At 37.0% G+C, this 22,920-nt stretch overlaps 1 protein-coding gene across 5 annotated transcripts in view; it reads right to left on the minus strand.

Annotated features, from left to right (window-relative positions):
* The window catches only part of NKAIN2 (sodium/potassium transporting ATPase interacting 2), a 571,961-nt gene that overhangs the window by 472,672 nt on the left and 76,369 nt on the right, over window positions 1–22,920 (minus strand). Inside the window, exons 2-3 of one of the 5 annotated variants that reach the window (XM_066994333.1) lie at window positions 2,559–2,621; window positions 10–329 (exon numbers count right to left, since the gene is read on the minus strand). The exons of 2 other annotated variants lie outside the window; for them this stretch is intronic. In XM_066994333.1, coding sequence (XP_066850434.1) covers window positions 10–27 — 18 coding nt within the window. In that variant the 5' untranslated portion in view covers window positions 28–329; window positions 2,559–2,621. Of the gene's footprint in view, window positions 1–9; window positions 725–2,558; window positions 2,622–22,920 lie in introns of those variants that run through there. 2 more of the 5 variants (XM_066994332.1, XM_066994331.1) reach the window with 2 other exon arrangements.

Below are 22,920 nucleotides of genomic sequence, written 5' to 3' on the forward strand. Positions count from 1 at the left end.
ATTCCTTACCCACTTTTTGTCCACCATTCAAATCCATCTCTCTTCAATTTGGAGATCAGGGTGTCATAAGGGAGCATGTCAAAGGCCTTACAGAAATCCAGGTAGATGACATTGGTTGGTCTTCCCTTGTCAACTGATGCAGTCACTCCATCATAGGACTGATCCAGAATCTTCACCAGATTGGTAAGGTGTGATTTTCCCTTGGTGAATCCATTCTGGCTGTTCTTGGATCACCTCCTTGTCCTGCATGTGTCTCACTTGATTCCGATTGCTTGCTGTTGCCAGATTCTGAGTAGTCTTTCCACATTCACCCCTCCCTCCTTCCAAGACTGTCCTTTGAAAAAAACATTAGTTTCTGGAATCCTGTGCATATTTTTGTCTGGGGTGTTTATTCCAGACAGACTTTAAGTAGTCTTAGTACAGCTTCATCTCCCTCATTACGATCTGACCTTCTGTTGCTTTCTGATTGGAACTGATGTGCTAAAACAGATGATTCTCTTCGTGTCTACTACTGAAATTAAGTAGGCCATCTCAAGCAGAAGAACCTAAGATTGACAACTGTACCATATAAAGAAATCCACATAAGTTATATGCAGATATAACATAACTTCAAAAGCCCATGATGAAGTAGATTTATTCAAGCAAATAGTTTAAATAAAACGTAGCAGCTAATAAATCAAATTAGAACTTATGGTAAACACTCTCTGTTATTAGCAAATGCACACTTTTCCATAAACCTTCCTTTTACCAAGTCATCCCTGTAGTGAAAGCTTTGAAAACAAGTGGTACAGATGTTTTTCAAGGAACTTATTATTCAAGAATACTTCAACACAGTAACTGAAATGCAGTTACAGATCACGTGGATACGCTCTTATCCAGAGCGTACAATGGCACAAATGCAGCAATTAAGAGGGCTGCCTTGGGATGGCCATCAAGTTTAATCAAGGTCTTCAACAGAGACTGTAATACCTACCTAACCTTGTTGCATTGTTATTGCTTTCCTAGCTATGACTAAGACGACCGAAACATACACTTTAGCAGAAGGCCACATGCACGTTGAAATTACTTTTTGACTGTACAACCTTCATGTGCACATACTTATAACTGCATATGCTTTCTGTGCACACACCTGCACCTTGTACTTACTACATGTAGATCTAGTCTTGACTGACAAATGACTAAGTAATTGGATAAGGATTTTCATCCAGTTTTGAAGAGCTGAGCAATATAAGCTCCCTGTCTGTTAATAACTCTTGTAAATAGCGCCCCCCTCATTTTTAACATATGGACTTCATCCATTAGCTTTAGCTATAACTCTTTCAGATTGGTTAAAGGCAGAGTCAATAAAGCTTCTTCCAAGATGTTAAAGATGCTTTCTTTAGAGAAGTTGCAGTTTTGTTTTTGGTTTTTTGAAAGTTCAAAGATATTTAGCATGATATATGGTATGGCTTATTGAACTATTTGAAGATACCACTTGATAAATCTGAATTCTCATGATTAACGATGCTTGTTTTCTCCCTTCTCTCAAATTACAAAGGACTCGTCACATAAGCAATAGTACTGTTGCATTTGTCAGATTATAATTAGGTGTGGCAAAAAAAAAAAGTCATAAATCGCTCTGCTGAATAGGAACAGAAGATTCAAATAATCTTTTTGCCCTACTCAGTATTAAGTCTTACTCAGCATTATGCCTTACATACATGCAACAAAAGGCAAGCTAACAAAAAATGGGGACCTGTGGGAATACTATATTGTTCAGGCAAAACAGCTTCAAGATGCACAATACCATAAGATTTTTCTGTACTTATCTTTTTGTTCAAAGATTCAATTAACAGTATAGCATGTGAGTTTTTGTTTATGAATCAAGTGTATAATATCCTTGGATAAGGAAAAAATACAAATCTCTTGAGTTTCCATATTCATTTTCCAAATTACAGGAGGCTGATTTTTTTTGTAAACACTTTTTTTCACAGGTAAACATCACTTATTATTCAAAAAAGAGTCAATTTGATGAAAGCAAAGAACAAAAAAAAAAGGCTTTGGGCACTGTTTCACGTATATTTTTACTTGGAAAAATTCACATTTTACACAAGATAACTTATAAGAAAGAATGCAGTTTTTATCTCTGTCTCTCTTACACATCAATTAAAAAGCTCATCTGAAGAAACTATTGTTTTGTAGCCTCACAGTAACAGAAGCTGACTGAAGATTTCAAGGTTCATGGTAGCCTGTTTCTAGTAGCTAACAAAGATGCAACTATCCTTTGATAGAAAAACATAGCCCATCTTTCATCCTGATTATAGATAATCAAGAAATTTTTAGCAGACATAGAAAGTGGACATTTTGTTATTCAGGTGTTACAAGGAGTCCTTAGTAAGTCTGTTAGCTACCTGATGCTAATCAAAGTTTTGGAATTGATATTAAGCCTAGTGTTTCAAGGGCATAAATGAAAGATACATCAGCTCTGAAAGAGTTAATTTCTGTTCTGCTATGTTTTCCCTACCATTTCCTGAAGGGGATGTTTATTGGTTCTAAAACGATGTGCAAATACCACTCACCTCTCCAGCACAGACAGTGGAATCAAACACCTGTCACGCTGCCTTTTTTTTCCCCTTGAGCCTCTACAGAAGAAAGATCAAGATCACCAAATTTTGGTTTCATTGTTACCAATCTCAAACAAATGAGTTGCTAATTAATATCACAGAAAATATTAGTAGATTCTTATTAGCTATAGCTATATTAGTAAATGCAACATGCCACTTGTTCCTGGACACTGAGGCTTAGTGGCACAGAGCAACCCATCAATAAACTCCTGACCTATTGGGACAGGATGACTGCATGCAAACTACACATTGGGAATGTTCTTCCAAGCATCCCATATCCTGATTTCTGTGTGCACACACAAAATACTTGAGCACGCTAGTTGTCACAGACAAAAGCAGCACTCGAAAACATGTAAACATTTTAATGATAGGTTCTCATTCCAAAAGCTTGGATATGGATTTTTACCATAGACACAATCATAGAATCCATCCTAAAAAACAAACACACACACACACCTTCAGTGGCCACAAGCAAGCTTAGTACAGCTTTGAGGTTCTTTCCAAGTTACTGTGTTTTCCATCAGTGGAGCAGCAATGAGTCATACAATGTCATAAATTCACCAGCATTTCCATCCAATATGATCCTTTACTAGATGACTCCAATGGGTAGAGGAAAAATCCTTTGTAAGAGTGTAAGAGACAGACACTTGCACTAACACTCCCACACTTGTTCATATATTTTCTGACATGTATATTTAAATTTCCCATGATTTCAAACATCTAATAAAGCTAAATTAATTTACTTCAGCATGTAAATGTTTGAAGGCTATTTTTGCAAATTTAATGTTTTGTATGTAATTAACTAGTACAAAAACAACCTTTATTATTTTATGCTAATCTTGGTAAATATAGTGTCAACTGCATTCACAGAGTTAACACAAATTAAATAGATTGATAATGCTTTCAACCTAAAAACTGAAGATGTTGTCATGCCCAACATAACTTCTAAAATCAGTTTATCAGTAGAAGAAAAATACACTATTTTATTTTTGCTGTTATACGAATGGTTCCAAAAGCCCCAATTATCTGATCCCATGCTTGATTGTAAAAGTACAAGAACTTGCAGTGATGAGCAGAAATTGAACTTGAAACCATTTTGTTTAAGAAATATTTGAAAAAAAATCTTAAAGAGTATGCCTTATACATGGACAGACCACCTTCGGTACTTAAGAGGGAAAGAAGCAGAACAAACAATACAGCAGATTTTACAGGAAAGTCTGGTAAATCTAACTAAAAAAAAGAAAAAAATCAGACCATTCATAAAACAGTAATTGAAGGATAACAATAGTTAACCAGATAAGCAGCAGTGGCAAAAGGCATCTCTTTTTGCAGTGCCAGAGTAATGAATGGAAGGCATTATTCTGCAGCTGACTTTCCTGCGTAAGAGCAAAGTACAATATCCAGCTGCATGATCAAAATCTGAATTGGCATTTTGATCTTTGTTGTAGAAAACAGAGGGGGAACCATCACACTGTAGACAGAGTTTTAAGTGTAGATGGCAGAAATAGTTTTAGCTATCAAGCATAACAGAACACAATTTAGAGAAAAAAGGACACTGTTAAGGCAGATCAACAAATATTTATTTCTTTTGTGACTAAGCTAAGGGGATTTTCTGAGATGCAAGTAAGTTAGCATTTCATTATATCTTTAATTACAATTCATTAACTGTTTTTAATTTAATGTTATTCTACAGAAATCACTGAAGTGAAAATGTCAATAAAAAATCCGTCTGTTCCATGGAACTAAAGGAGTCTTCTAGCAACACAAGAATGAGACAATGTGCATATTGCTTTCAGTTGCAATTTTCTGACTAATGCATTGAGCATTCCTGTAAACAAAGTAATATACTTCATTTGGAAGAACAGCTTCCCTCCTTGCAGCCACAGCATTTTTATTGGACACACACGATAAGGAAGTTCTTTACACCTGTACTATATCCTTTACCTTACAGATCCCCATTTCAAACACAACGTGGGACAAAGATATGCTGCTAACAATACTTCTTGGTTTTTCATCTTTATTGGTTAAACACACCCGGGGAGCGGGCTGTCAGTGGTGTAGCCCCATAAGGCATCCCCAACCATCACTGTGCCACTAGAGGGCAACGAAAGCACTAAGAGCTCCTTAGGCTCCTGACTCCCGCGGCAAACTTGGCACTTCATTTGTACCAAAGCTGCCCAGTCTACTCTGAGAGACATGAGGAGTAAACAGGGGAACACAAGCATAGTTTAGCATACTTTAACACGCCTGAGTCAGAAAATTGATTAGTAGGACTTTTGCTTGCAAAATTGTCCTTTTTTTTTTTTTTAAACAGTAATAAATCACAACTCATGCAGTGTAGACAATTATATACAAAAGAGGAAATCTAAAAAAAAAGTAACTATTCCAGCTTTGGAAAAAAGGAATCATAATCCACTGGAATAAGCACCTAAGTGTTATTACCAATAACTGTACTGATGACAGAGCACAAGGGTACAATTACATTTCAAATAAATCACATTCCTAATCACTTTCGTTAGACAGGTACAAGACTGAAGAGGTGTTTGCACGGGCAACAGGTTCAGGGGGTTGTTTTCTGAGACATCTGATATGACTTGTAACATCTCATGTGCCCTGAGGGAAGCTCTCAAACAACTTGTAAAATGCTCCTTTTGCTGTATCGCTATAATAAGGGGCTACAAAATATCAGCAGAAACTTTATGGAAACTCCCTTGCAAAGGTAAGAGTCAGACTAAGTCTGAAATAATATTGAGTAGTCTGCCTCTGTTTAATCACCAAGTCTTTATAAAATACAGCACAAGAAAAAGGCACCAAGAAAAAAAAAGGTTGTTTTTTTTTTTTTTTTTTTTTTTTTTTTTTTTTTTTTTTTTTTACTATTTCTAATCTTCAATCTTCTCCTTCATGAAGAATTTAAATCAGGCAACTCTTGAAAAAGACATTGCATCGTGGGAAGGAGGTTTCTACTCCCTTTTCTCTTCATGATCTAGAGCATTTATACAGGATATTTCATGTTTTCACTCTGACAAGATGTGAGTTAAAGCTTCACCTTCCAAAAATTAATCTATAACCATGTTTGCTAGGATGGCTTCTCTTGTTCTCTCCTTATCAATCAAAATAAATTACAGAGAACTTGACTTGGGAAATGTTAATATAGATATTTTCTAGCATTCCTTTGGTGAAGAGTCTTGTCACATCACAAGCAGGAATGAGCTGACAGAAACTAAAACACCGTTGGTGTTTTAATGTAATCAGAGTTGTCACAGCCTTCAGCCACCCATGTGTTGAGACAGTAGCACATTCAAAGATGGTGTTTCCTCTTGGCCATCCAAAAAAGGAGTGTTTTGTGTTTCTGACACAGTTATCACAAATTGTGCTGGCCCTGATTTTGTTGTTGTTGTCAGTGGCCTGTAATTCCTAATGTTGTCAGCTGCTTTATCTGTTTGGGCTTGAACAAGTGGTACTGAGTTTCTTTCTTTTTTTTTTTTTTATTGAGAAGCCTGTTTTAATCACTAATTGGTGGCTCTATATATACTTTCCCATCCTTCTCAAGGATGGAAAGAAAAATAATTTGGGTAGTGTATACAGAACTCTGATAGAGATAAGGGGAACTGCTCAGATAAGAAACTGAAGATTTTTTTAAGCTGGAGAAAATCATCTTGGTGGAGTATCCACATGTTTGAGAATACCTTTAAGTGAGAGTGGAAGACGCATGAGGAAAAGTGTACTAGCAGTACTTTATGATATCACAGTTCCCTATTGTATTTCTGGCCTGCGCACACTTACCTTGCTGTGTACAGTCCTATCTCTAAAAAGCATTCTGTCATGTATGCATAAGCAGAAGGTAAAGCAAGAAGTGCTGCCTGATGCTTTCCTATTTAAAAGTGATACTGAGTGCAAATACTGTAGTTTTTAGAGGCACAATAGCTCCCATAGGTAAATGCTGTATCAATTTGTATGACTTCTAATAAGCACTTGGTGTGCATACACTCCTCCCATGCAGTCACATTGACCCTGTTCTACACCTGATTTTTTCAGGTATCTGGACATTCATCTCAATTCGTGTACCACCAAACTGTATTTAACCATTGGGTTAAAAATACCCACTGTCAACTTCACCTGAAGAAAAGGCTTAGGCAAGGAAAGGAAAAAAAATATATGATTAAAAAGCGAAGGAAACTAGGCAGTTTTCACTCAAGTGAATCAGAGCAGAAAAAAATCAGCAAGGTAATAATAAAGAAATAAAAGTACATAGTCTTTCCCAGGCAATGAGAAGAATCAACATGGCAAGTTTGCCATGCAATTTCTGAAATCAATTCTTTCCCATGTTACCCTTTATCAGCCTTTCCCATAGCTGAGAAGAATCTTGACCTCAGTCCAGATATTTGAAAGACTTACAGTAGTAATAATGAGCTAAACACATTCTCATCTCATTTTCATCCTTTTTATTCCTCTCAGAAAATTGTATGTATCTGTTATATTTATATGCAAGACAACTATCCTCCTTTCCACCCAAGCTACAAAAAAGGATTTTCTGAACAGCTGCAGGTCAGTGGAACAGAGGCTCTTTCTGGTGGGACAGGGATTCCTGTTGAACTTCCTTGCTGCTCTGGCTAGAGGAGTTCACAGGAAAATATTCTAGCCAGCACTTGTGAAGCGTTCATCAGGATACATTTCAACAAACACTCAGGTGTGATGAATGGGTTTTTATTCCACCCCCACATACACACATGCTATTTTTTTCCCCTGTTTCTGTGTTTGTGGGTAAAAACAGTTTTATCAGTCCCTAATGGATGAACATGTCCATCTTTTTTTCATACACATATAACAATTATAATAGGAAAGAAAGATCAAAGTGACAAGAAAAAAATGTGATAAACTTGGATTATTCTCCACACAGATTTCTGTTATTTGGGAGATCTTATTGTGAACTAATACCTATGATTTTTTTTTTTTTTCCTCCAATTTATTTCCTTGGTAGGACCAATGATCCACAGTCACTAGTAAAGAACAAAAATAACTTGGGACTTTCAGCAGCACCGAGGCTGGTTGCAATGCTCACGAGTCAAGAAACAATGTGATAGGTGGATACCAGGACTGAGAGAAGGAAATCTGACACTCAGGAGGATAGAACACATAAAGATATCTATCATCCTGTGAAAAGAAAAACTTGCTCAATGAATCCTCAGTCAGCACTCCACTGAAAAAAAAAAAAAAAGTAAATATGCTATTATGCAATGCAGGAATGGTTCTTATTCTGCAAGTCCCAAGATGGCAGCTTAATTATTTGGTATTTTTCCGAATACCAGATACACCTGAAGTTATTTGCATTATATTTACACTTATATTTTCTATTCAGTAACTAACAAGTGTCAGCCATAATACAGCTTACACAGCCACAAAAGTCAAGAAACTAACAGGAAAAGAGAACAAAGCCTGTATTTACACTGTCTTTGGGACATTGTCCCTCAGCTAGCCACAAAGAAAGGCCCTCCAAAAAAGTGCCTGGATCCAAAGTAGAAAAATTCTAGGAGAACCTGTCCACCTGCAGAGAATTGTTATCTGCAGATAATTCCCACATGAACTGAGCCTTAGCCTAACTGAACCACAACCTTTTCATTTTCTTTCCAGCATGCCTAGTAGTAGTGCCTACATCACTTGAACCTTTGGGATGATGAAGGTACTCTTAGCATTCAAGTCCAAGCTGGAACTAGGTGTGCTCCACTGATCCCTGAGCTATTTTCTGTGCTATACATTTAACACTTGCATGACTTTAGGGGCTTCAGTGACATGTATAAACTGGTTGTATTTAAGCACTATTTAACAGCAATGTCAATCAGTCAAGTGAAATTTCAACAGACTTGAGTGCAGAAGTATCCACATCTTCAGACATGTGTCTTAAGTATTAGTAATGTTCATTGAAATCTTAATTCTCCCAGACTGAGGTAGAGCCAAGCTAACACAGGAAACTATAATGCTATCTGACACACATGACCTTTCTGATTAAAGCAACTTGTCTTTCTTACAGAAGGCAGCTACTACAGCTCATTAACAGCTTTGCACTCTATTCTTCAAAATTCTGTATCAACCAATTCATATTCTTTATTTCTTGTAGCATTTGGAAATGTCTCAATTTCCTCTTGAAGTTAATGAAAGACAATGGGTATTCCAACTGTAGGTCAGCAATAATGGATGCTGCCTTATAAGTAACAGACCCTTCTACTTCTACAAAAAGATTCAGGCCAGTTCTAGTACCATTTCCCAAGCCCCATTCCTTCCTTCACCCATACCCCACCCCACAAACACACAGGGGAAAAAAAAGTTATCAAAAGACAATACATTAAAAAAATCATTATTTTTAATTCAACAATTCAACACACATTACTGTGATGCATACAAAGATACTGCATTAAAAATCATGTTAGTTCCATAGATGTTATCAGAAATCCCAGGACAGAGATGATTAACAATGCTTCTTTTTCTAATTCAGTTCTCATCTGTTTCAATAACACAAAACAGACCATGAATCCCAGACACGGTACATTTACTGTGCCTGTACAAGAATGATTTTAAATACCTAACTTTTTTTATAACATGAAAATACCTAAATAACGTATATTTTATTAATGCATTGCACAAAGTACCTTTTTTTTTTTTTGCATATTGGTGTTTATCTTCCAATAGCGTTAGTCATTGGAAAAAATATATCTCCACTACAATTTGCTTGATATGAAAGAGCTGAAAGTTTCAGATCATTACAACAGAGGTTGAATTCACATTATCCATGTGACGTAAACTTCTAAAGCTTTGTTGCCATCAGTTTTAGATGCTACTTGAGAAGAATTAGAGATATTGTACAACTGATGAAAGGCTTTGTTATATTTTTAACTAGAAAAATATACTTTTCACTGGAAAAATATAACAAAAAGTTGCACGTGAAAACTACAAAAATAAAATAAGGCTTGTTTCTTAGCTCAGAGATACACATAAACTTGCAAAAATTAGATGTAATGCATATTATTTTACCATTTTGTACAATGTCTAACAGTGAATTTAATCATACAACTAATGTGGAACAGCAACATATTTAAAATACAGTATTCTATTTGACAGGGATAAAATAAGAACTACGGAAAAACTGTAAGCAAACACCAATTGCTCAGTATTTGAGTGTGCTACTTTGGGATATAGAACTGCCAGTTTTTCCACTGCGAAGTCCTTCCTTAATATCCACAGTTATTGGAGCAAATTTCATGATAAAAATAATATTTAAATGGTTATATAAAATATACAAAGAAACCTGCATGTGTGTATTTCTGCAGTTTTCTTCTCATTTGCTCAAACTAAAACCAGTTTTTAGCAGTGTCCCAGTTTCAGCTGGGATAGAGTTGATTTTCTTCCTAGTAGCCACTGTGGTACTGTGTTTTGGATTTCAGATGAGAATACTACTGGTAACACAGGAGTGTTTCAGTTGTTGCAGAGCAGTGCTTACACAGAGCCAAGGACTTGTCAGCTTCTGGTGCTGCCCTGTCAGTGAGGAGACTGGGGGTTGGGGAAACACAGCCAGGACAGCTGACCCCAGCTGGCCAAAGGCACGTCCCACACCATGTGGCATGCTAAACAACAAAAATAGGGGGGGTGATTAGGGTAGGAAGCCACTGCTCAGGAACTGGATGGGCATTGGTCAGCAGGTTGTGAGCAACTGCACTTTGCATCACTAGCTTTGTACATTATTTTACCATACCATTATTATTTCCCCTTCCTTTTCTTTCTTATTAAACCACTTTTATTTCAGCCCATGAATTTCACCTTTTCTCCAATTCTATCTCCCATTCCACTGTGGGGGAGTGCACAAATGTCTGCGTGGCTGCTGGTTTAAAACACAACAACCAGAACACTGAAATCTGCTTTTCCACCATAGGGGCTAATTCAGATTTCCATCTCCAACCTTGTCAGCTAGCGGAGTGCTTTGAACACAGATCCAATGAGCCACTGAAAGGAAAAGTCTTTTTCCTAGCTTTCATACACTCAAAAGTAGCACAACTGTTACTGTTGCTGGAATTCTACTATAAACCACCACCAGAATACCCTTCAGGCAGGAAAGATGGCTGGAAAAAGCCAGTATGAAAGGCAAAACATTACAAAAGTTTATGAGCAGAAAACCGGGGGTTTGGAGTGAAAACATAGTTCATACAATCTTACCTACAGCTGGCAAGTCTAAAAGCTATTTTAATTGCCATAGCATTTCTATAAGCTTTCACAAAGATTTTAGGAAGAATTGTAAATGATTTTGTTTCATGTAACTTCCAGAATGCAGAATGCATTGTACGGACTACATTAGGCATGGGCCCTGACCCAAAGACTGCAAGCGCCAAGTAATACAGTAGTACTGTTGCTGAGAATTTAACAGAATATGTTGAAACAGCATTACAATCTCTCTGTAAATGTTGACTCATTTCCTGCTATGGTAACACACTTGTACCCAATACTGTGTGAAGTGATTTGATAGATCAATTTAAACAAGTATTTCCTGCATACAAAAACACCTGCCTGAGAAACATGTGGCCACGATACCAAGAGGCTTGCAAAAGAATTATTACTGCACATTTCTCAGGATGAAAAAAGTTCAAAATATGAGTATATTCTGTGAATGGAAGCATAACATTTATGGAGATTCAGTTCAAAGAAATTGGGAAAGTAAGCTCCTAAGAGATGTTTTGCTGACCAGAGTAAAACATCTGTTTAATCCAGACAACATAAAACACCAAGCTAAGCATGCGTTTATAGGATTTCTGTCTTACATCAGAAGTACTTCATGGTACAGATTTTGAATTCCACCCATAGTGGACCTTGTCCTTGTAGTGCCCAGATTGAAAGTTTATAAACAAACTTTGGAACAGATACATTTTATTCCATATCAATAGAGTACTTTGACTTCAATCTTAGAAATGCATCGATTCTATAGGTCATTGCAGCCAACTATATTTAAGCTGCTTGCTCACCTTAGGTTTTAGGGTTTTCTTTTGAGGTCGGGGAGAGAGACAGGTACCACTTGGTAGCTTGGTGATTTCATCCTCAAGTAGGCATCTAAATAGATCAAATTGCAACCCAAGCCATTTAAGTATATATAATTAAAAAAAAAAAAACAGCTTGGGTAATAAATTATTAAGTAAATCATCTATTGCAGGCAAATCTTCACAGTGTACATCTCAAATTTGTTGGGATGGATCCCATTTTGAGTCCACTGGGCACCTACGCGGGTGCCTGTGTATAATCTAGATAGAAATTTCACTGCCAGATCTGACTTGAGATGTTGTCTTAAGAGCCACTTGAAATGTTTTCCTTGGAGTCTAGGTGAACTGTCCCAGTTTGGGGTTTTCCAAGGCTTGTAATCCTGAGTTCTTGTAACAGCATCATTAATTAAAACTACAATAGCAAATACCATAGCCCAGTAACAGCAGATTTATACAGTGAAACACCTGATGCCAAAGGGTGTTCTGTTGTCTTATTTCAAAGTAGCTACAGTGTGCTCCCACAGACTAGGTGCCCATTTGTCACTATAAGTAACACACCATGATGACTATGTGTATCTGCTAGGTCTGCTTCATCCAAAAGGAAACCAGTTTCTACCACATTACCAAAGAATCTTTTTTTTGATACAATCACAGAATTCTCTTTGAAAAGCACACTGCTTGCTTGAACTAAAACTCTACTGTAAATATACCTAAAAAAGCAGCTTTAGAAATACCGGAAGCCTGTTGCCTAATGAAGCTTGAACTACTGCTTAGTTTCCAAAATATCTCTAAGGTATCCCACAGACCAAAAGTCTTGCTTTTAGGTGTAGTCAAGAAAAAAAAAAAAAAGTATCTACATTTAGAAGCAGTCAGACCTAGCTAATTCAGACAGAGCATGAGAAAAAGGTCACAGGTAGTAAGCAGGTGCCTTGCTTTTATAGATCCCAATTACAGGCATTTACCCTTGTTCACCAAACAGGTGTGATAATTCAGCATTTTGATGTACTGCACAATGACTTGTTCCTTAATTGAATCTTCATCTGAACTCTCAACAGAGGCAAAATGAGGACATCCACACTCTTAGACTGCTAACACAAAAGCAGTACCACTACATCCTGAGAGTTTCATAAGGCTGCAAATGCACAAATCCATTTCAGGCCAATGAAGGTGGATGAAACTATGATCTCAAACAGCATATGACTGAAGTAGAATAATGTTTTTCATTTTTATAACTCCAGATATAAATATTATTTTTCAAAGCAAAGCTGCTTGCAAGCATTCTTCTGGCTTTTACATGAACATTGGTATAACAGAAATTCCTAGACGCATGTTTATGCCTGCCAGGGTGCAGTAGTAAAACTTATTTCTCTCTAAGCTAGCATCACTTACCTGTAGTTTGTACTACACTAAAACAGAAATAATACTGTGTCATTGCATAACTACCTTTTTATCTGATGCCTAAACAGCATACACTTAAACTTGTTGCTCAATGCCACATTCTAATCTCAAATTCAATTTCTCTAGCACAGTCTCTTCCTCTTCCTTTTGTTCCACTGTGGTCAGACAGTTAACATAAAAGGCAAATTGGCAAGAGACTCAAACTCACAATTAAAAGAATCTTGATAAATGCAATGTTATCTAACTGTATGAGACAATAGTCAAGAGATTCAAACTACAATCTTCTGTGAATATAAGAGTGCATATTATACATGAAGTACAGCAGGTCTTTTGGTTTTTAAGATTTTATCAAAGGGCATCCATAGAAAATAATTCTTCAAATTGAGAAAAAAACAGAACTTAGAGATGAAAATATGAATGATGTAACAAAAAGGAAATTGCAAAAATCCTGCTACTACATGCTCTGAGTATTCCCCTATGGTGAGGATTTTTCACTTGAGAATTGTAATGGGTTCAGAAAGATCCAGAAAGTAGTAGGTGACTGCGTACATAAAAATCACAACTGACAACAGGAAAAAAATAAATGGGTAGGAGGTCCTAACATTTAAAAACTCAGAAAGACACGCCTTCTGAGTATCTACATCAGCTTGCTGCAATATAACCAGAACATCTGTGTTAGCCTTTAGGAAGGCTAAGGAAGGAACTTAATTCCCTCTTGCTATCACCATGACCATATAACAACTCAATGCAACATCACCACAACTCAACCACAGACAAACATGGACAAATATGCGTGAAGACTAAGGAGGTCATTTATCTTACGGTTGAGAAACACCTCAGAATTGTTGCAGTTGGCCCCAATATTTCTTGCCAACAGTAATGAATAGAAGTACGTCAGCAGTGAGTAAAGTTGTAGGGTGAATAACTTGGATTCCTAAACTATCTATGATACTGTAGCCACTAAGAGGAAGACTATCATCAGCCCAAACTTTAACAGTGTGTTTTGACCCCCCTCCCCCCCCAAAAAAAAAAAATATTTTGTTACATTAACAAATGTGTTTAATAAAAATCAACAAAGCAGTCCAATTTTATCCTTAAGTCATTTCAAGTGATAAAGGTGTCTGAGTATTCCAAGAAGCAGGAAAACATTGTGTGCAGTGTTCCTGAAAATGAGGAATCAAAAGAGCCAAGACCAGAACCCCACATAATTCAGCTTTATAAAGTATCCTCTGCTGAGCTACAGCCACTGTCCAGGAACTGGTGATGCAAAATCCATACCATCTTGCATTAGTGGCTAAATACACCATGCATCTAGACAGCAGGGAGAATATCTCAATCTGAGTCCTTGAACAGTACATACTGTCAAGATTAGCAGATGCAAGGGTAGATTCCTGTGAAAATAAAGAAGTGTCAGTGCCCCTAAAAAAAAACACTGATGAAGTGATCAGAGCATGTTGGGGAAAAGTGAACTGTATTCACAGTTTGGCCCATGTACCAGATAAATACCAGTTGTGTATATATACATCAGTTTGGTAACAGTCTCCAAAACACTGCACCCCTTTAGCCCTCTTCTCATCAAGCTTACCATTTCTCTTCTCTCTCCAATCTCTTTTTTTGACCCGTGTTGAGGGTCTATGGAAGAAAATGGACTGAGACCAGAATAGCAGCTGTACCCCAGACAGCCTCCTGAAATTTATTTTCAGTGTTTTCTTAGCCTTAATATTTCCTCTCAATGAAAGTCAGATTTTCTAGCAACACACAATTTTTGAAAGACATGAAGTAAAACACTGGCCCTGCTGATGGTAATCATTTCTGTGATAGAATTTTCCCTTCCATTCCAAGTTATATGGAAACTCAGTAATTTCTGTATAGGCCACCACATCAGGCCTGTTTTCCTTTTGCTAAGTGCAAAGAACATTCCACGTTAACTTAAAGCACAGCTTCTTCTTCTAGGGAGTCTCTCCATTAAATAGAAAGAAAAAAAAAAAAAAAGGCTGCTTGAATTTCCCAGTCTCTGTCCCCTTGACATTAATGTCTTCCTGGCATGTCTGTAATTCTTTATTGCACGAGTGGGCTGAAAGAAATAAGAGATCACTTTCTAGATATTTTTGTATTGTTATACTATTTGCTTTCCTTTCAAGAGATGTATTTTCCAATAAGCCTTAGTTGAACTGCACCACTGAGGATAGGATTAATACACCACTACCAAGGCTGCTGCTAATGTCTTAATTCCAGAAGAATATCAAATGGGAAGTTAATGCAAGGGAAAGATCTAACACAATGACAGTTAAGCCCTTATTTATTTATTTACTGTTTAATAAATTACACAAGAAGAGCATTGCTTGAGTAAAATCAGTGGATGGTTGGGGGTGTCTCTTCTCTTCCACCATCCCGTACTCCTTACCACGACCACCTCCAGAATTATTGGCATTTCAGTGTTTTCCTTCAAGAACCTCAGAATTTATCTTCAAGTCTTGTCCTCGGGGGAAAGAATCAGACTCCTTTTTACTATTAGTATTTCTCCTTTTTCAGCTTACTTTTTCCCTTTGCCCGCTACAGCTCTGAAGTTTTTATGACTATTTGACTACAGTATCAAAGAAATCCTTTGGGAACAATCTGTCCTGAGTTTCTTCTTTAAAATCCTGTGGGTCAAGTGCCAATGCCTCTCAGCCTCCAACAAAGGAAGAAGCCTTCGAGGAGGGAGACGAGCAGATGAGTTCTTAAGCCTTAGTGTGCTTCTTTTTTTTTTTTTTCTCCTTTTTCTTATCCTTCCCTTTTCTATGGCTTCAATTTCTTTTCTATTCCTAGTTCTAGAGAGGAAAGACTATCCTCTTGCATTAATCACTTTTGCAGGGTCACTGTGTGAAGTCTGAGGCAGATTGCTAGTACATTAAGCACTTTCTGCTCAGAGGCTCAAAAATCCTAAGTACAACTGGACCAGAAAGGAACCTTATGTCTTTTGCAGAGTCACAGTGATGTGCCTCAACATCTTTGGTGGAAACAATTCAAAAAGTCTGTGTGTTAGCTAACTGTAAAGCATGTACCGAGTAAGAAAGGACAGCAAGGCTTCTTGTATATCAGTCTCCAGTTTTCAAATTCTCTACCTGGGTTGAAGAACTAGGGAGGAGGTTTAAAATTTTTGACCCACATTCTGTGCTGTCACTTATGAGGATTTTCATTCTCAGTCCTGTACTCTCTTCTCTGTATCAGCCTTGTTTACAGGCTGATAATCCAGAGACAGACCCAAACTGTGCTCTACAAACTAAGGGTTCCCTTTGTGTCATTCTGATCTTTGTGCTGTCCGTCTGCTCAACTTCAAATTTTGCAAAAGCTCAATTCTCCTGTTGAAGGCAAAGAGCTGGCAAACAGTTCTGTTGTTGACGGGAGACAATACGCTCTTTCTCAACCAGCAAAGAGGCTAATATGCAGCAAATTAAACTGCATGCTAGGGCTGCTGAGGAAGCTTTTAAAGAACTGTGAAAAAAATTTGAATGTTTTATCTGCTATAGTTGGTACCCACTACTAGCAATGACTTCCTCCAAACTGCAACAGAACTGCTGCATAACCAGGCAATGGCCTGACTACAGTATAACAAAAGCAAAAGACAAAGGGAGCTTTGTATTTCTAATTGCCAAGTAGGAACCAGGACAAAAATTTTCTAAAGATCCTGCAGAGCATTTAAATACATAAGAGATCAGTTTGTGATAAGAACAACCTTCACAGACTGGAATTCATACAATAAGCTTGGCTGGATCAAGACAAAATACAGCCAGCTTTTTATTGTCTTCTGTTACTGTCATGCTACTGAATTTCCTTTTGTCTCAGTGGTAGTACTGTCATCTAGGTCAAGGCTGACAGAACTAGGAGATGGTCAGTTATTCTGGATTTTATTCCAATAATTTACTAAAACCCAGAAAATCTTTAGATAATTATCAGCATCCACCTGAAATTAGCATCCAAATGAAGAATGTGGTTTTGTTCCTTTATACTGAAGATCACATTCTTAGCAGCTGCAAGCTTTTGAACCGTATCGTCAAAAAAAGTTCAAGACCACATGACTCAAGTCACAGTCAAGATTCTGGCTGGTTTTGTAGCACTATTCTACATATCCTTCCTGTGGCACTTGAAACCTCCTCAGCCTTTTGGCTCCCCTTAAAATGAGCACACACATTGGCACAATGTTTACATAATCAGAGTCTAAGATGATGATGAGTGAGCCAGACCTCTGGATTTTCACAAAACCTAATCTAAGCTCCTCCAGTAAATCACCTTTGTCCTGATTATAAGCAGTCAGGGTATGGATTGCAAGAGATCTGATTCATGTATTCTTCTGCAAGCATCCCTCCAAGACAAAGCAGCACAAACAGGACGAAATTAATTGTTTGGTAAATAAGGAAGACTGAGCAAATTTAAACAATACAGCTAAAAATACTTCTAGTTCCCCAAAATCATATTCATTCAAATACTGATGTTTCCTATTTGTCTTCTTGACTACCTGTTCTGAAATGACAGGCAAGGTGGGAACTTCAGAGATGGGACAGAACTTTTGATGCTGATTATCTTCACAAGTTATCTAAAGTTATCTATCTTCATTTTCTGTTTCACTTTGTACTTCCATTGATTTGAATGAACCCATCTAAGCCAATCTACATTTTCATCCTGAAGTCTAGTTTTCTTTTGTCCCTCACCTTCAGCTATTTACTGGAAGGGGGAGTTGGAGCAATGTGATACAGAGATTTCAAGCAAGTGTAATTCACATCAAGTATTAGAGCACATGGCACCACTTCCTTGCTCTCTCCTCCTGCTGACATCTCCCTAATGTTACATCCATCTATTGAAGGATGGCCTCTGATTCACCATATTTATATGAGAGACTCCCTTCTGCCAGTTTTTCCATTCATCTCAAGGGGGATGCTTTGCTCTCCCATTCCATCAGACACAGTGTTTGAGAAAGGAGAAATAACATGCACCAAATCACATATCCAACATTTTCAAAAAGGTTTTAAGTAGGTAATACATTAACTGGGACTTGGGTTCCTAACAACATCTGAGTATCAGTTTTTGTAGTATTTCTGGCACCTCTGATCAGCCTTAGGAAGCACAAGGGTTTTCTCACTTTAGAGACTAGAAAACACATCAGCCCATCCCACACAAAAACACCAAAAACACTTAAAAATTCATCTGTTCTTACTGAGAAAGCAAAGGGTAAAAAAATAGAGGAAAACAGGTAAAATTCTTATTACGGGTGTAATCATTTTATAAAAGGAAAAAGAGCACTATACTGGAGTAAAGAGCAAAACCAAGCAATCAGGTGGAAAACAAAGCCACAACAAGCATAGCATTAGGGAAAGTAACTGCATTGCTATCAAGCTTAGACCAATACAGATGAGTAGATGCTTTTTGTTTCATTTGAATGGAATCACCACTAAGATGAATGATTCTCAGTTACATCTAATCTTTCGTTATTGTAAGATTATAAACACTAAAGTATATGACTACAGGCTGAATAATACTGTAAAGCATACGTAACCTCAGGCTGATTAAAGACTATACACACACAAAAAAGTGTAACTCTGTTAATCATCCTCACTTTCCAAGCATTTTAGATAAGAAGTGTAAGAGACAGGAAGAATAAAGTATTAATTTGGAGAGTTAGGCATCTTCCACTCTGGGAATTTAGATACAAAAATATAGTTTTATTTCAGAACATACATTGTTACAAAGCCTTCCAAAACCTTGGTCTCCAGTAGCGAAAAGAAAAACAGATTTTATATTGTAAATACTGCTGCAGCTTTAAACAGTTCTAGTCATTTATTTCCTCAAAATACAGACTTCTAATCTTAAATGCTTCTTAGGTGTAATATATCTTTTAAATTGAACATTGACTCCAGAACCATGCAAAATGTTATACAGCTGTAACTAGAACATTCTTAAAAAAAAAAAAGAAAAAAAAAGAAGAGGCAACATTCCAATTATCCATAGAGCAAAAGAAAAAAGAGCAGTCATCTCTCCCAACCTTACAAGTAAACATAAGAAACAGACTTACACTAAGGCAGATCAGCTGAAATCAACTAGAGTGAGTGACGAGCAAATAAGCCACCTTATATTGAAGACTTAGTATTTTAATTTTGTGTCCTAGTATAAACAAACTCCCAAAGTATGGAACTCTACCTTTTAACATACAGTTGTGAAATTAAAACAGCTCTGCAAAACAGACAAGTTTTGAATGTGGTCTAAGCAAGATTGAAAAAGCAAAGCTCTTAACAAAGATCATCTCTCCAATCATTCTTGCCCACATTTCCCTAGTTCCACAGCTTCTCTGCAGTGGCTGACAGCTCTTATTTCTAATGCTATCTTGCACTTCAGAAAGTTCATCATATTGTCTTTTTAAGGCTGATTTAATGACAAATTTACCCAGTTTCCTTGATAGAGAACATCAACACTGAGATTATAGATACATATATATAGGATCAACAGTTTTCTATAGTTTTTTCTTTACTTTCAGAGAAAGAAAAGTCCATTGTTTTGAAAACTGACTGGAAGCATTTATTCACCCACCCACTCCACACATTTCTAGTTTTGTCATAAAGCTGGAAATCTTTACTTATCTAGTTTTCTATCTGAAGACCTTAAATCATCATCTGGACCACCAGCTATGCAGCTATTAGGTCTGTTGAATTCAATAATGCAAAATAAAGTGCTCCCATTTCTCTGCTCAATGTAAAAGCTATCATAGCTTCAATAAATCTGTATGCAAGTGCTCACTTGCTAAATCCTCAGCAAGGATATTTTTACTAGCTTGAACCCAAGGAAGAAAATGTCTTTGGCTTTGCAGGATTTAAGTATGATTAACTAGAGTTACCTACTGCAGAATACCGGACAAGGAATTTCATCCTGTGATTCCTTATTAAAAGGAGAGCTTTTATTATGGTAGCCTATGGCAATTTCTTAAAAATGAAAAATCTTATCACCTTACGTCAAATAACTGACATCATGATCACATCTTTCACAGACTAGAATTCCCTAGCTGGAGTTCTATATTGATCTCTCTTTGCTCCCAAGTGAAATCTTAGGTCCGACTATATATGTTTCTCCTCTTCCCTGCCACTTAAACCTGATCCATGATTCACTCAGCCTTGAAGATATAACCAACTAATAACCCAGAACAAAATTGCTTCTAATGAAAGTAAGGTCTTATGCCCTTCCTCAGATCGCTTTCAGAAAAAAAGAACATGAAAAGGATATTCACAAATTCACATAGAAATCAAGAAAGGCCTTATAGTAAAAGCAGCAATAAGACATACCATATTGTTAAAGCATGTCAAAACTAATAGATGTTAAAACATAAGAAATATTTTTTCTATATGCAAAAATCACATGGCTCACTAAACATGTCTGGTCTACACTTATCCAAAGCCTAGCCTGACTCCTCACAAAGGGTAAACTGTGACCATCATAGTCATACCGCTTGTGAAAACAAGCCAACTACTCAGTTTGCCAAGATGGTACTATTTTAAATATGCAATAAATGATTTGAAAGCAGGCATGCCCTTAAAAATAGGCCAGGTGTACACAGAAAATCACACCTAGAAACCCCCATGTAAAGGACTTGTAGACATCACACAATATGACAAAGTTTTTATTCTACTAATAAGGGAAAATTCCCCCCTTGACTTCTGGGGGGCAAGTTTCAAACCTAGGTAAGCAACAAAGCTTATGTTATATATACATATAGAGAGAAGCAGAGACATATATGAACATTGTTTCAAGAGAAATGGATCTTTAATACTGGATATTGACATAGATGAAGTCAGGGCAAGATGGATCAAGAAATACTTTGTCCTGATTTTAATACTAAATCTCTGTTCCTGTAGATGATAAAGAAAAATATAAATATTTCTTATCACAAGACTGAGGACCAAATTTCTTGCAATTGAAACTCTGAGGACCACTACATAGATCATGATTTATCAATACAAGGAAGGCTAAGGGCCACTAATTCTCCATATCTCAAGAGATTAGGGTACTAGCCAACTTCAGTCTTTGTCAATGAGAAGTAATACAAATGAAAGAGCAACTTCCATCAAGCTAAAGCTCAGTAGAAGTTATTCAAGATCTGTACTCCCATCCTGTTTTTTTTTTGTGTGTGTGTTTTTATTTTTTTTCTCTCCACACCCAGACAGCATTTTAATACAATTTCCCTGAAGCAAATCAGCCTTACAATATTATAAGGGAGATAACACAGGAAAATGACACCTACTGAAGTCCTTAATCCTCTATGTACCTCAAAATTCAACAAATTTTGCTTGGATTCCATTCACCAACCTTCTAATACACCTCCTCCTACCCACCCACTCCATGCCCCCTCCCCAAAAAAAAAAAAAGCTCATAAAATAACCACATCCAATGGTAAACCTCCCACAACTGGGGAGGGGGGGTGGGAATCTTTGTCCAGCTATCTTCCCACACAGTCTGAGTAACAAACCCAAGATAGGAGAAAGCTGCAGAAGGAGGATAGAAGAATAACTTATACTAGGATTTAATATAATCCACCCACCTATGCAAACCACTCACCCTTACCAATGGTGAATAAGCACCTGCAACTTTTTTTTTTTTAAGTCTTCTGCAACTGAAACATCCATTAATATGAAATAACATTTTCACCCTTTGAAAATTAGCCATCCACAGGTGCAGAATTTCACTCTTGTCATTCTCACACAAAAACTCACTAGCCAGAGCTTGCTGGAGCTTCTATCCACATCCATCCAGATGTATGGTACAGCCTTTAAGTCTTATTTTCATTCAGATTGGTTGAAGGTTAGTTTCCATAAGGATGAAATTAAATTGCTAAAGCGTCAACATTACTTTAATACCTCTCCATAACTTTTTTTCCCCCAAGCTCAGGAGAACAAACTAGCTTTTCTAGAATCTATTAGGAGAGGCTCAAAACAGCTAAACTAACAGCAGCACAAAATACCCTAGAGCAACAACCCTCCACACAAGCAGCATACATACCACACAGAAGGAACATATAATAAGTCTGTTATAACCTCTGCTGGCACTGAACAAAGGTCAATTAACACCTTCACCCTCTATCACCCATTGACTAGGCTAATATGAAGTGGAGACACAGCAGAACTAATCAAGGAAAATTAATACTAAATCAAAGTACAAGTAAAGCTTTCTAATTTCTTACTTTTTCACCTGTGGTAATCAGATGCTCTTCCTGCAGTACAGACAAAGTGAAGAGACATAAGGTTTCAATTTATATTTATGGATTTACTGACTCAAAGAATAATGTCTCATGTCTCTCTCTGGACCCTTTATCTCCTGATGCTAGAGCAGCTATTGCACAAATAACTTCTGGAGAAGGAAAAGAGAGAAAATAAATAAATAAATAAATAGATAGATAGATAGATAGATAGATAAATAAATAAATAAATAGTGTTCCTGACTAATCCTGCATTGCTTCTGGTTCTTGCCCCTGATTAATGTCATTTGGCCATGTCTCTTTCTGAGGTGTATGGAAAGCCCTAGCACCCTTGGATTCAATGCTTACCCAACAGTATCATTTACTGGAGTTGTTTCCACAATTTTAGCAATTTACAGTCTTCAATTTCCAAAGTGCCACTTTCCAAGCTACGTAGAGCATAAGTACTTAGCTCCTTGCTGTTCGTGACAATTTGAGTCAAGATGACAGAGATCAGTTGGCTCCCCAGCTAGGAAGATCTCTATTATTTTGCTGCTTCAGGACTTCAAATGTAACTAGCTTAGGTGCTCCTAGGCTTAGTATCGCTGAGGCCTGGCAGTCCTGGTGATTCTGGCCCAGAATAGTGTTGTTACTAGGCTACCAAAAATTCTCATAATTTGCCCCATTACAGCACAGATATTTTCCAGTTGATCATGCA

The sequence above is a fragment of the Anser cygnoides genome, chromosome 3 (genome assembly GCF_040182565.1).
Source record: "Anser cygnoides isolate HZ-2024a breed goose chromosome 3, Taihu_goose_T2T_genome, whole genome shotgun sequence".
In the NCBI taxonomy this organism is placed as follows: domain Eukaryota; kingdom Metazoa; phylum Chordata; class Aves; order Anseriformes; family Anatidae; genus Anser; species Anser cygnoides.